Source organism: Condylura cristata, unplaced genomic scaffold (assembly GCF_000260355.1).
Source record: "Condylura cristata isolate star-nosed mole 26May11 unplaced genomic scaffold, ConCri1.0 scaffold00024, whole genome shotgun sequence".
Lineage (NCBI taxonomy): Eukaryota > Metazoa > Chordata > Mammalia > Eulipotyphla > Talpidae > Condylura > Condylura cristata.
In genome coordinates, this window is record NW_004567125.1 from 23511574 (window position 1) to 23527057 (window position 15484).

Genomic DNA, 15484 nt, shown 5'->3' on the forward strand with positions numbered 1-15484 from the left:
GATGATAATATTTGTAATATGTTACATATGAGGCTATTGGTGAGCTGGAAGGAAGTAGGCATTTTTCTAGCTTCTGATCTCCTTTAAATGGACTGTGAAACCTATGTGCATGGAAAGTAGATTAGAGCTGATAACCTACTATGGGTTAAAAATTAACAACGTAACGTAAGAAATTGTATTGGTAGTTTTATTGAACATGCATGTTAAATTTGAATGATGCGTTATTTGTACAAGAGATGTGTTGTAGAAATTTTAATTAAGTTATTAAGAAACCTTGTTATTTGAGGCACATTCAAACAGGTACCTCCCTATATTTTCTTAAGAGTTTATTTATGGTTTCTTGTGAGAACTAAAAACAGTGTGTTCATGTTAGAAATCATTTTAAAACATAACTAATAAAGATTTTGTTTTCACCATGTCTTTTTTTTTGTCATATTAATGTTGGTTGAATAATAATTCTTTATGTGATTTGTGAGATTAAATCCAATGGTTTTAGTGGTTATAAGCACTAAAAGTTTTATCTTAGTTTATATATATCAGTAACATTATGACAAAGTTAATTTAATACTCAGATTACAGTATGGAACCTGATGTAAGGATTGTTTTGAATCCTTTGAAATCAGATACTTCTCTTGTAATGCACTTAAGTATTTATTGATCTTATTATGCAAATTCAGAGTTTTATATAAAGTATTGCATTTTCTTAAAGTAAAAGCACAGCTTGAGGGAACTATGACTTTGTAAATTTGTGTATTTGGATGTATTGTTACCAACCCAAACAGGTGTATTAAAGGACTCATAAACAGACAATATTCTGTATGCCTCCTCCCTGCTTTCCCAATTGGTGGCTATTCTGTTATCACAGACATGGAGTAATATTCTATTTATAAAGTTCTCTAGTCAATATTAAGGTAAAGAACATAGTTTCTTATTTGAAGAAACAAAAAAATGCCTCTGATTTCACTGAGAGTTGTCTTGATTTAATTGAAATTATGATTCAGGTTTTAATCATTTTGAAGACTATCATTTTTCCTCTTTATAAAAATTTTAATTCACTTTTTGAAATTTAATTTGGTGAGCTTTCTTTTTGAAAATGTAATTTATTTTTATTACATGTCAGAGATTCTATTTAGTATGCTTTATCAATGTGTTTTGCTAATCATCTTTAATGTAATTTTCTTCAAGAAAGAAACTTTGGAATTCAATATCTATCTCTTGAACTCCTGTTGTTTCCAAATGACTGCTAATCATTGGCGGTTTATTAGTTTCCAGATACCATTATTTAATTTTGGTAGATATATCTGTAATATTCCAGGAGTAGAAAAAGTTCACTTGGACATTTGCATCTCTGATAGCTGTTCCCATCATATTTATTTTCATAGTACTGTCTGGCTGTATTATTGGTACTTTCTTATATTTTTCTGCTATTTTTTTCTATTTAAAGATTTGCTATTTCAGAAATGTTCTATTCATTTACCCTCTTAAAATATGGACGAACTGTATCTTACTGCCATTTTATTCTTGTAAATTATTTTAATATAAAATTGCAATCTAAACTGAAATACTTTCTAATGTTTGATAAGATCTTTTAGACTAAATTCTTTTTAACTGCAAATTAGTCACTAATGGTGAAGCAACATAGAAAATATTGACACTATACAAGCTTTTTTCTTGTGGCTCCAGATGAATTTCATCAATATTTGTTGTATTTCTTTGAAGAATGTCATTGAGATTTTTATTGGAATAAGCATTGCTTTTGATAGGATGATCATTTTGACAATGTTAATTCTTCTAACACATGAGCAAGGGATGTCTTTCAATTTCTTTTGTCTTTTATTAACAGTTATAATTTCATTTGTATAGCCCTTCACTTCTTGTGTTAGGTTTATTCCCAAGTATTTGATTTTATTTTGTTTCAGTTATAAAAGGGGTAGTTTTCTTGATTTGTTTTTCTTCAGATTCTGTTTAGGAAGGCTACTGATTTTTGTGTGTTAATTTGTATCCTGCTAAACTGGTAGATTGTTTTGATTAGTTTTTCTATGGAGCTTTTAGGTCCTGTATGTATATTACCATATTATTTTCAAAAAGTGATAATTTTACTTTTGACCCCATTTGTATTCCTTGCATGTCTTTCTCTTGTTTTATTGCTCTGGCTAGGACTTCCAGTATTATATTGAAAGCAATGACAAGAGTGGACATTCTTGTCTTGTTTCTGATCTTAAAGCAAAGGCTTTTAGCTTTTCACTATTAAGAATATTATTGGGGGCCCCTCCCTGGTGGCGCAGCAGGTTAAAGCACTGCACTAAAAAGCTTAAGCCACTTCCGCATGAGTTTGATTCCCGCCTGCCCCAGAGGTGATCCACATGGCGTGGCAGACCTCTCCTGACTCGCCCGCTGCTCCCCTCAGCAGTGTACTTCGTCCATCTGCCTGTTCTGCTCCCCACTCTGTCTCTGGTGAATCCTCTCACCCTCCGCATCTCCGGCCTGTAACCCAGTTTTGTATGCATACATAAATAAATCTTTAAAAAAAAAAGAATAATATTGGGTGTGGGTTTGTTGTTTATGGCTTCTGTCATGTTAAGGTATGTTCATTCTATCCCAAGTATTTCAGGGGCCTTTGTCATAAGTGGATTTTGAACTTAATTGAACTTAATGCCTCTCAGCATCCATTGATATGATCATATGGTTTTATTTTTCTTTCTGTTACTATATTGTAGTACATTAATTGATTTTAAGATTTGAACCATCCTCGTGCCCCTGGTATAAATCCGACTTGATTATTGTGTATTAGTCTTTTTGATGCATTGTTGGATTCTCTTGGTGAGGTTTTTTTTTTTTTCTCCAAAAGATTTGTTTTATAATGACTTTATGGACCTCCAGTGAATAAGTATTTGTATCCAAAGTGGAAATAATCTGGGTTTGGCCTGTACAATAATATGACTGTGCTAATACTATTGAACTGTAAACTTTAAAAGTGGTTAGAATGGTACATTTTAGGTTGTGTATATATATATATATATGTAAAATATATATACATATATAATTAAAACAATTGCTATCCAGTGTTTTTTTTTTTTTAATGTAGTTTGAGTGTATTCTTTTAAGACTGTTGTTCTGTTGCTACCACTATTTATTTTTAGTAATCTCAGGTGACTTTGCAGTCTTTATCAAATGCCCCAAATTTTTTAAATTGTTCAAGTCAGCTCTTGTCTAAAAATTGATTAAACAATATACTGAATCATATAAAACTATATTTCAGTTTTAGTTTATTAAAGTTAATTGAAGTACTTGACTCAATTAGGGAGCTATTGTTTGGATCTTGAGAAAGAAGTAATTGATTTAGTTCCAAATGCTTTCCATGTAAAGATTACTTATGATTTCACATATATCTTTTCTTTTTTTCTAATAGGCTTTCAAGGATATGCTGTATTCAGCTCAGGACCAGGCACCTTCTGTGGAAGGTAAGATGCATTAATCTCTTAAGTTTAGTCAAATAAAACCTAGTTTTAAGGAATAATATTTTTTTTAAAGATTTATTTATTTATTCATACAGAACTGGGGTACAGGCCAGAGGCTCAGGGGCGGTGAGAGGCTTCACCAGAGACAGAGTGGGGAGAAGAACAGGCAGATCGACGAAGTACACCGCTGAGGGAAGCAGCGGGCAGGCCAGGAGAGGTCTGGCTCGCCATGTGGTCTCCTCCGGGGCAGGCGGCAGGCGGGAATCGAACTCATGCGGAAGTGGCTTCAGATTCTCAGTGCTGTGCTTTAACCCGCTGCGCCACCAGGGAGGGCCCAAAGGAATAATATTTTTAACTGAAGGGTATGGAACTTATGTAGATTTTTTCTGCTTCTGATTATTTTAAATTAAATTATTGTTTAGCTCACATCACTCCATAAGTCTTTTCATGTCCTTAAATCACCTTAGCACTCTGAGTCAAAGATACTAATTTACAGTTAATTCTTAATCTGTACTATGCTCCCCTCAGGGTATTTTTATATTAATCTATCATCCATCCATCCATCTGCCCACTAACCCTCTCACCAATCATTTGGTAAATCCTTAGTACCTAATTAGTTAGGGCAACACAATTTCCTTTTTCTGTTTATGATATATAATATGATATGTCTTTAGTCTGGGACTATTTAAAAAAAATGGGACATGCTTTCTCTGTACCTGCATGCACTTGTGCTCTCAGCATGTGAACACATTATAAAAGCATGTGTATGTATGCATATGTGGTTTGGCAGTCATACAATGACTGATGGTTGTTATTCCTCTAATTACCTTCATTGATACTTCTTTTCTGTTACCTCAGTTCTTACTCAGTTTATATAATCTTGCTAGATATTGAAAATTTTAAGTTAAAATTATAGTTCACAGGATCTCCCTGGTGGTACAATAAGTTAAAGCACCATACTAGGAAGCTCTCAGAAGCCACTGCAGCATGAGTTTGATCCCTGCCCAGGGAGCTGACCCACATGACGTGGCAGATCCATCCGCTGTTCTCTTCAGCAGTGTAGTTCAATAGCTCTGTCTGTTCTGTTCCCCACCTGTCTCTGGTGAATCCTCTCACTGGCCTGTACACCAGTTCGGTAAGCATAAATAAATCGTAAAAATAAAATTATAGTTCTCATGTCAGCAAATAGGTACAAATTTAAGTATTTTTTTTTTTTGAGGGAGTATTCCTTTTGAGGCTGGATATTCTTTTAAATTTTATAGTAAAACTTTTCAGGAGCAATTTATGTGAAAAAGTATTATGTCAAGAATAGTTTGTATAGTCTATACAGATTAATATCTTTATGAGTCACCAACCTGGAATTCTGTAAAATCATTCCAATGACAAGCTTTTAGAAGCCTGTGTTTATAACATTAAGCAGATGCTAATTTGTTTAATAAATCTTGAACTATAATTAAAAATCTCATTGTTTCTAATCACACAGAATATGCATCTTTACCTCTGATAATTCTAGATTCAAAATGTGTTTCCTTCAACATTTCAAAATATTTTTCCATGCTATTTTAAATTAGAGCTTTGGCACTTTGGTATTAGTTTTATATGAACAATAATTTATTCAATTCTCTGATATTTAACCCAAGACACTTAAGACTTTATCAGAATGTTTAATTCCTTATTGGATATTTTATTTTATGTGTCTCAGAATACACTAAGAATGAGCAGTATTTCATTATACACAGTTTAACCCAAAAAAATGACAATTTTATAAGACTGCCTCTTATAATCCCAAGGTGTAATATAAGAACTTATTACTGTGATCTACAGGGCTCTAATTAATGTTCATGATCTCATCTTCTGTGATTTTCCCTCATATTTAATAGACTCCTCCAGTTATAGTGCCTCTTTATGTACCTCACTTAGGAGTGCTTACTCTTACAGTAGGGTTTTTAGCTCATGTCTTGTGGTGAGAATCATTAAATCTTTCTGCGACTGTCCAACTATTAACATGACAACACCAATGTGAATTGGGTTACCTGACTTTGGGTCCTCACCCATGCACTTAAAGGGACTTATAATAAGATCCAACTGCAGGCATACACAAAAAGGTTAATAAGGTGTTTTTTTGTTTGTTTGTTTGTTTGTTTTTTTAAGAAGAGAAAAGGAAAATGAATAACTCAGGGGAAAAGAGAGAGAGAGAAGTTGGTTAATGTGTCCTACAAGTCCCACTGACCTGGAACCCCAATAGCATGCGGAAAACTGACGAAAATCCTAGAGACAAGCCATGAACCAATAAACCCCAAAAGGCCCACATGTCAGGTTTTATATTTAACATGGCTGCACCCTTGGGTTCTAGCAATGCTTCCTTTGGTGATGATGAGATTTGTAGTTCCCATGTCTAGAGTGGGGATGGACTCCACAAAACCTGTATCCATAGAGTTGTTCAGGATATCCTTTTCCCTTAATCTATAAGAAGCTTTCTGAATAACTAATGTAATATAGCTACTTAGCACTATATTTTACATCACCATATTTTATTTATTTATTTCTATAATGTTGCTCACAATCTGCATTCTTGTGTTTTTCATTAATTTATGATTTCTCTTGATACCAAAATAAGTCCTCTGAGACCAAAGATGTTTTTCTTGAATATTTTATGCCTAACATCTAAAATACATACTTTACATATTTACTGAGCATATTATTGAGAACTAATAAAAACAATACCTTTCCCTCAATTTTCCTTGAGATGAAGTACTATTATGAAAAAGAAAAAATGTAAATTGACCTGGCTTACTTGTTTTTTGATTTTTTTTCCTATGTGTTTTTGAACATTAATTTCTCATGGCCTGTGGATGCAGAATTTTGGAATGAATTAATACAGTGAAGGACATAAATCAGTGAATGCCACACATTAATCACTGTGTTTCTGCCCTTTCTTCTTTGGCTCCCCATGTCCTATCAGCCTCCCCCAATCTTGTGAAAAGGTTTTGTTGGGTTGTTTTTTTCCTTAGGTTCCCTCTGTTTATTCTACTTGGTTAGCAGATGTGCTGTAGTCTCCCTAAGCTCCTTAGAATTCAGCTCTTAGAGGCACTGAAGATGAAAGTATGGTTGTAAATTATTCATTTTGATTATATGCTTGAGTGGGCAAAGTCCACTTCAGACATCTTCTTCCACCTCACCTCTGCCCCCTGGTCTTTGTTGTTTAAACAGATGTGAACTTGCTTTTTAGTTTTGGAGGAGGAATATTAATTATAGTTCTAAAAGTCATGAAATAGTTCTTGTATGTATAGGATCACTGTCAAGTTTATCCATTTATGACAAGTTACTTTTTCCATGTTAATCAGGGTTTTATGTCTCTGCTTTCCCAGTTTTTTTATTTTTGCTATCTTGTCTCAATATTGCTAAAAAAAAAATACTTTTCTGATCTGGAAATAAAAACATTTTATATTTAGACTAGGGAGACCAATCTATCTAATTTGCTGCATTTTCAGTTGGGCAATGTCAGGAGAATAAATGTTCTACATTCTACTTTTCAACACTTGTCCATATTTTTTTCTTTAGTCATTCATTGTAGTATTTCAAAAATTGAAGTAAGTTACTGTTGCATGAGAAGACCATACCAGGTACTTGTAGTGATTTACTCCAAAAACTGAAACTCTAGATTTATTTGTAAGCACTGCAGCCATAAGGAGATTTACATATGGTTAAGAGTGAAAATTGAGATATGAATCAAGCCAACAGGTAATTGGCATTTCTTTTAGAATGATAGCATATTTTTATCTTTCATTATTTCTTTTAATAAGAATAAAAAGATCTGATTAGTACTGAAAGCTATGTGATGAAATTTTTCCTGAAGGACATACTTATTTCATGTTTACATTGGAAAAGGATCCATATACATTTGGATGAATCACAATTTCTAGATAACAAATATTATAATATTCAAAAAATAAGCGTGTGTACTCTTTAAAGATAACTACTAATCTCTAATAGAAAAGATGTGCTTCTGCATAGTCAGTTACATTATTATTCAAATTGAAAAATACCTATTTCTCTTTCACTGTGAAAGAATTAAGTGTAATTTAATGCTGATTGCTGGCACAGTAAAGTGATGTTATAAATAAATAGTAGAATTATCTTGTAAAAGCAAATAACAAATTTGAGTAGCAGAAGGTAAGAGCTGAAAGAAATGAAGGAATACTTTTGAACACAGGCTTATAGTCCAGCAGAGTGATATTGAAGAGTGTTTTTATTGAATAAAACTTTCTTTTGCTTATGAAAATCAGTAATGTATAAAGTCACTATCAATTACCACACTATTTCTCTTTTGTCAGTAAGTTTGAAACAGTCATGGAGAGAGAAGTGGTAGTTATAAAACATTAAATCAAAAAACAAAAACTTCTGGGAATTACTAGCGTAGCTCTATACTACAGAGGAGAAGACACATCAACCAAGTGAATGAATATAGCAAACCAGTACACTAGAACAATTGTTATAACTTAAAGTTGGCAGAGTTTAAAGTAGGGGAACTTCTTCTTTATGTTCTTTTTATTTTCTTAATATAGAGCTTTCTTAGTTATTCAGTGAAAGAAGCAAAAAAGTTATGATGAGAGATGAATTTCCAGTTCTAGGTGTACATCATTGAACAAATGAAACAAAAGTTTCCACTGCCTTCACAGTGGAAGACATGCTTTAATAATAATTAGTCTAAGCAATAACTTCTAAAATTACTTGAGACAATATGAGAAAGGATTAGTCAGTAATTGAAGGAATAAGTATACTCTCATATTAGTTTCTTGTGCTATTGTAACAATTTACTACAACTTTGGTGGTTTAAAATAAGATAAATTTATACTTTTAAAATTTTAGAGGTCAGTCTGATATCAAGGTGGTGTCAGGCTGCACTCCTGGAATCGGTGGGGGAGGGGGAATCCAAGATTTGTCTCTTCTAGCTTTTGAGGTGCTGACTCTGCCACTTCTCTGACTTCTGTCTCTTCATTTTGCCTACTGTTCCATCCATACGTGTCTAAGAACATTTGTCAGTGGATATAACATCCAATCTGATACTTCGAAATGATTTTATCTAGTATCCTTAATTACCTTTCTCAAATAAGATGATGTCATACTACCAGATACTTAACATACATATCAAGTATCAGTACAGTAGCCACTAGCTATATTTACTACTTAACTTTAAATTAATTAAAACTAAAATGAATTATTTGGACCTGTAGTCATACTACATATGTTCAATAGCCATAAGAAATTAGGGGCTAACATACCGGACAGCACGGAACATGTTTCTCACCAAAGAACATTCTGTTGGTCAGAGCTGATCTGTAGGTTTTCCTCCCATCTCTTCTTTTTCTTCATTTTCTATTTTGTTCTTAATTTATTTGGTGTTTGGTGTGCACACTGTCCTGTTTGGATTTTAGCGATTTGTGCTGCTCCAGCGTACCTTAAGATGGGTTCTCTGTATTTTCTGTAAATTTGTAGCTAAATTTAGAGGCTTGATTTAATTACAGTTCAATATTACATATATGTGTTTTTTCTTATGAATATCCTTTAGGTTCTAGTACTACTATTAGGAGAGATATAGATAACATCAGGTCACTTTTTTCTTTGTAATGTTACTGTTGGTGATCATTGTCTAGCCCTTCATCCACCTGTTGTTAAGGTCTACTTATTAGGATGGTTTAATGCTCCTGTGTTTATTAGTCTTGATTGTAAAGAGAAACTTCCTTTCATAAACTCTATGGTTACCCTTAGATATAAATCATAAATGAGAGGTAGAATGATTACCTACTTCTTTTCCTTTACTTACTGATTCAATATTTTCCAATGATGCCTAGTAAAAAAATTTTAAATGTCTAAATAAATTAATCTACTACACATATTTGAATGTTTCAGTCCAGCAGAATTTTTCATTCGCCTTCTCCTTCAGTGTAATTTTTGTCCTTATTAATGATTAGATTTTCAACTTTGACCAGTGAGAACCACTTCAGGTAGTTTCCTAATTTCTTTTGTTAGGACTTGGATTTGATAGCTTCTTTTTCATCTGTTGTTTTCCCAACCATCTTCAATGTTTTCCTGCCTAGGAACTGGCATCAGCTAAGAGATCGCAATTCTTTTAGCAATAACCAATGACTCTTACTTCCTCATACTAGCTACTACTTTCAGTGTTATTGCTACTGAGTTATATATTGTTTTAGGCTTTCATTTTAATGGAAGTATATACATTTCCACACATATGTATACATACTTATAAATGGCTAAATGAGTATATTGTATATATTACATATACTTACTAGTATATATTAAAGATATACCTCATTCTTTAAAACTTAAATTAGTGTACTTTGGATTTGAAAGGGTCAGGTCTAGCTGAAAAGGTGAACTGATGATTCTTAAGACTGAGTAACAGTCTTCAGGCATAGTAAACACAAGTTCAGCTCTTTGGGATTAGAGTGCTGGGGATAAGTAACCTACTTTTAGTGATTAAATTTTCATTTTCTTAGTTGAGAGGGGAAACAGTTTATTACCTAGGAAACTGAGTGTCAATTTGTGATTCCTGATGCATAATTGACCAGGTATATGCTTATGCAAGAGGTGCAAAGAGATTAAAAAAGAAAATCAAATTTATATTTGTGTTATTGAATACAATTAATTTTGCTTATATGCCTGAAACACATGAATCTTACTTGACGTTGAAAGGTCTGTACTTTGAATCAAAACACTGCAAATCTAGTGTGATTAATATACTTATGAGTTTGTGTTGTTCAGAAATTTCAAAATATGTTTTCATTAAGCTGTTCAAAAAGGAGTCTTTCATCATTATAGTGAGAAAATGAAATAGCTTTCATTTTCCTTTTATAGTATTCCTTTTATAAAAGCCCAACCAAAATAATTTACATTTTATATTTAAATATTTATTATTTTTATATTCATTTATTTCCTGTATAAGATTGCTGTCATTTTAATAGAATAATTTTTTATCTTTTTAAAAGACTAAAACTAGTCTTTTAGATTAGTTACTAAAAGATCACAACTAGTCTTTCTACTTAAGGAAAAACCGTGATAAGTGGTTTACTAATGACATGGTAAATAAATGAGTGTATTTATAACAGAGAAGAACAATATAATAACACAGTATACTAGGTAGATATCCTCAGAAGCAGGTTATCCTGGATGATCAAGAGTCTCTTCATAAGTTAAATAGTAAGATAATGATGAATAGAAGAGATAAGATTTTATTTTCATCTTAAAGCATAGTTCTGTCCTTCAGCCCAGATAAACAATAGGGCAGAACCAAAAGTGTGCAGGTACATAGGTAACAGGGAAAGAGTCAATGAACACTTTAATGAAGCAAAGGGCAAGCTGTAAGGGTGAGGCCAAATTTGCAAGGTATTTAAACATTTTTTCAAAGTAAGATTTTTTTGATAGATCAGTATACTCGAATATTTGAGGCTGTTAATTGACTAATACAGACTAGAATATAAAGGTCATTGTGAATTTTGTATTCCAGCTGAGCAATATCCAAAATTAGGTAGGCGTGATGCAGTTTTGAACTGAGTACATAATTAGAAGTCCAGAAGAACGCAGCTTTAGGTGTAGAGCCATCCAATCTTCCACTTTACATTTTTTAATGATTCCTGCAGTGTGTGACATTTAGTACACCATGGTGGTGTGCAGTCATCATTTTATCAAGATGGATCATTCTTAAATATAATTTTTTTCGGCTGAAAATAAGGTTCGTTATAATTTGTGAGTTAAAACACAGCACTAAGAAGCTAAAGCCACCTCAGCGTAAGTCCAATCCCTGGCCCCGGAGGTGATACACATGGTGTGGCAGACCTTTCCTGACCTGCTGTACCCCATCACTAGTGTATTATGTCAGTCTGCCTGTTCTGCTTCCCACTTTGTCTCTGGTGAATCCTCTCATTGCCCCTGACCTGCACCCCAGTTCTGTATGTATAAATACATCTTAAAAAAATAATTTGGGGCATATATGCATTTTTGCTTTTTAATTTTTTAGTGTGGTTTTTTTTTTTAAAGATTTTGCTTACTTATGCATACAGAACTGGGGTACAGGCCAGAGGTGCAGGGGCAGGCGGTGAGAGTATTCACCAGAGATAGAGTAGGGAGCAGAACAGGCTGACTGATGAAGTACACTGCTGAGGGGAGCAATGTGCTGGTCAGGATAGGTCTGCCACGCCATGTAGATCGCCTCAGGGACAGGTGGGTATCAAACTCATGCTGAAGTGGCTTTAGCTTTTTAGTGCTGTGCTTTAATCCGCTGCACCACCAGGGAGGGCCCTCAGTTCATTTTTATCACATGTAGAAATAAATATCATTTTTTATCCTTTCATTCATATTTAAGATTTATAATTTTGGGAATCAAAAATAACTCAGAATAAAATTTGTTTTGATAATAGTTGGAAAATAACCCACAAGATCAGAAAATCTGAATAGATTTTTTTAAAGTTCACTTTTGAATAAAATGAACTCTTCACTCTTCACTATTATTAATAGTGATTTTTTTTTTTTTTAATTAGAACTGCCCCTTCTGGGACAGTTGAATTTGAGAGATTCAGTTGAATTTGTCCTTTGAATTTTAGAGATTCTGCTTTTTAAAAATATCTGCACAACACTGTCTACATTGGATTGTGGGGAAAGTGAAGTCTTCATTTTCCATTGTTGCTATTTATAAATTGTGTTCTAGACCTAGAAAAGTAAAGATTATGCTTACTGACTTTAATTCTTTGTTTTTATACCAACTCTTCAAAAAATTCTACACAAGTTTTATTGAGAGAACATGGTAGCAGCAAAGAGTTGATTGTTGTAAACGTAAATTCTAAGAATTTGTGTAAAATATTTTAGATTTTGATAAGAAAGATGTTAAATACAAGTCTTTGGGTTTGGATTTTGTTCATGGGTATCTTCATTTTGCATGCTGCTTTTCTCTCACAAACTCTCTCTGTGGAAGTGATGGTGGTGTTGCTGAAGTAGTAACTTGATGAGGATGGCAGTGGATTTCCACTTACTGTTTCTTTTTATGGTCTTCTAGATCCTCTGTGAGAAATTACATAAAACAACTAGATCTCATTCACTTAGAAAAACTAAATGGATTATTTTAGGCACTATATTCAGTCTCTGTTTTGTAGTTGTCTGTTAATTTTGGGTTGTTTTTTTTTTTTTCATGATCCCTTACTTCGTTTCCCTATATTCCACGTATAAATGAAACCATCCAATATTTTTCTTTTTCTTTCTGATTTACATCACTGAGCATAATCCCTTAGAATTCCACCCAAGTAGCTATGAATGGCATCAGTTTATCTTTTTTGATTGTGGAATAGTTAAATATGGCTTTTTGATTATGGTAACATTGGTTTACAAAACTGGGTACATAACCTCAGAACCATCTGGGAATTGTTAAAAAAAAAAATATACAACTGCCAAGCAATACTACATCAAGGACTTAGGGATGGGAAAGGTGATAGAAACTTGTAGTTTAAAATGATGAGTTATACTTACTGACATTCTGGGTCATTATTCACAGGCTTGTGATGATTGTCTGCATTTCTTCTCAGCCTTATGTTCAGTGTACATACCCTGAAATTGGCCATGACAGTAGTATTTTTATACTACAGAAATTGATAAATGTGATGAGCCCACCATCTCAAAGAACATTTATCAGCATATACTTATACTGCTAGTTAAATCATAGATCTGAGGCATACAGCAGAGGAGGGGGAAGAAGAGGTGTCAAACCGGGAGGGAAGATCACAAGGGACTGTGGTGATGGTTCATGGCTTCCATGGTGATGGAAAAATTATGGTGACTACACTTGAGGAAAGAAATAAAATACTGTACAAAAATGAACAATGACATAAGAAAAAAATAATAAATAGTTACTGCTCAGATTAAGAGTATAGAATAAGAAAGTTTTGTACTATGGTCTGAAACAATAGTCAGACCATCTTTTTTCTGGAGTATTGTGATTATAGGGGCCATATTTTTTAATGGGTATTTAACTTTTCTATAAATGAGCCACTAGTATATGGAAGTTAATAAAAACAATTTTTTTGTGAGGGCAATAGTTGAAGAAAAGTTTAGCATAGAATACTGATGCTAATACTTATTCTGATGATGAACAGAGTACGAATTATTTTATATGACTAGATAAGGTAGAATTTGGATTGGTTAGAATGAAGTGGTAAATTTTACTTGTTAGAGCTTTCAATAATTAAAGTTGAACTGAGTGAGATATAGTGAGTTTTGGAATTGGTTGTCAGATGGCTACTACACGGGAATATTGGAGAGTATTTTTGCATGTGTAGGTTAGAACAGTATTCTTTTTTTTTTTTAAGATTTATTTATTTATGCATACAAAACTGTGGTACAGGGGTGGTGAGAGGATTCACCAGAGACAGAGCAGGGAGCAGCACAGGCCAACTGACAAAGTACACTGCTGAGGGGAGCAGCAGGTAGGTCAGGAGAGATCTGCTGCGCCATGTGGATCATCTCCAGGGTGGGGATCGAACTCATGCTGAAGTGGCTTTAGCTTCTCAGTACTGTGCTTTAACCTGCTGCTCCACCAGGGAGGGCCCAGAACAGTATTCTTTCTTAATCATGGTCATACATTAGCATCTCCAGGGGAACATTAAAAAACAAGACAAAACACTTCCCCCCTACCACCACTAAAATCCTAAGAGCATTGAAACATAGTATTTGTGTATTTAAAGCCCTTAAGGTCATTTTAAAATGCAACTGGACTGTATAAACTATTGTATAATTTTCAACTTATTTTTACAGAATAATTCTGATCATTGGATGGTAATACTTTGTTATTCTGAACAGATTTTGAGTAATCTGAACTTGCAAAATATTTGGAAAACTTTGAATATATAGGTATCAAGGCAATATATAAGTATAGATTTATTGAATCTGAGAATTTCTAATTATGTAAATTCTAAACACTTCATAATTTCATAATGAATAGTAGTTCAAATAACTGATTAAATGTCCAGCATGTTTAAATCAGAATGCATTTAGAAATTATAAAGCAACAAAGGAAAAAATTGTAACTATGTTCAAAATTGTTTTCATGGTTAAAATGTGATGTCATTGGAAAAATGTTAATAATTGATGAGATAGACATTGGGCATGTTAGGCTTCTGCCGTCCTTTCTGCTTTATTGGTGTTGACATTTCAATAAAAATATAAAATATCTGCATTAATGCTAATTTTATATCATGCTGAATGGGAAGGTATAGCTAGTATATTCTGAAAGCCTAATGCATTAAAAATTTAACATTTTTTTTGAAGTTGGTTCCAATATAATTTTTATATAGTAATTCTCTTTCTAGGAAAAACAGGTTATCAGTTACTTGGAGCAGACATGCTTATAAGCTTGCAAAGCTCTGAAATTCTGTCAGTGAGAATATTAATATCTGAAATAAGAGACTGTAGATTATATGTGCTAATGATATGCAGAAAGGGTTTCCCCTGAGGCCAGAAAAACTCGTGGTGTGCAGAGCTCAGTGTCATTAATAATGCTTGTACTAATTTCTGGTTCTTTTTTATGCACTAGTAGACTGTAGGATTCATACTTTTAAGTAAGGAATTGATGAGTACAATACTTGTTCCCCTGGAAGATAGAGGTGATATGAAGGGAGGTTTATTTTTCCTTCCTCTTTTGCATCCTGCTTTCTTCTCTGTCTGTCTTCTTTTGTTTTCGTCGTTCCCTGCCCACTTTCACCTGCCCCTTCCTAATTCCTAACCTGTCTTTCTCTCCCCTGATGATTTCTCTCTGACTCCCTCTTTCCCATTTTCTCCAAATCAACCTTTTTCATATCTTACCTATTCTTCTGTGTCTACCTCCATCTATTTTTGTCTGTCAGTGTGTCTTACTCCTTGACTGTTGGTCAGTCCATTTCAACCCTTTTCTGCTTTTGGTGTCTCTCACCCTCTCTTCTCATATCTGCTCATTTGATTCCTGTGCCTGCCTCTCCACTATTCTTGTC

General features: G+C 33.4%; 1 protein-coding gene across 1 annotated transcript in view; it reads left to right on the forward strand.

The window, feature by feature from the left end:
• The window catches only part of XPR1 (xenotropic and polytropic retrovirus receptor 1), a 135543-nt gene that overhangs the window by 24574 nt on the left and 95485 nt on the right, over nucleotides 1–15484 (forward strand). Inside the window, exon 2 of the mRNA XM_004688536.2 lies at nucleotides 3410–3461. Coding sequence (XP_004688593.1) covers nucleotides 3410–3461 — 52 coding nt within the window. The remainder of the gene's footprint in view (nucleotides 1–3409; nucleotides 3462–15484) is intronic.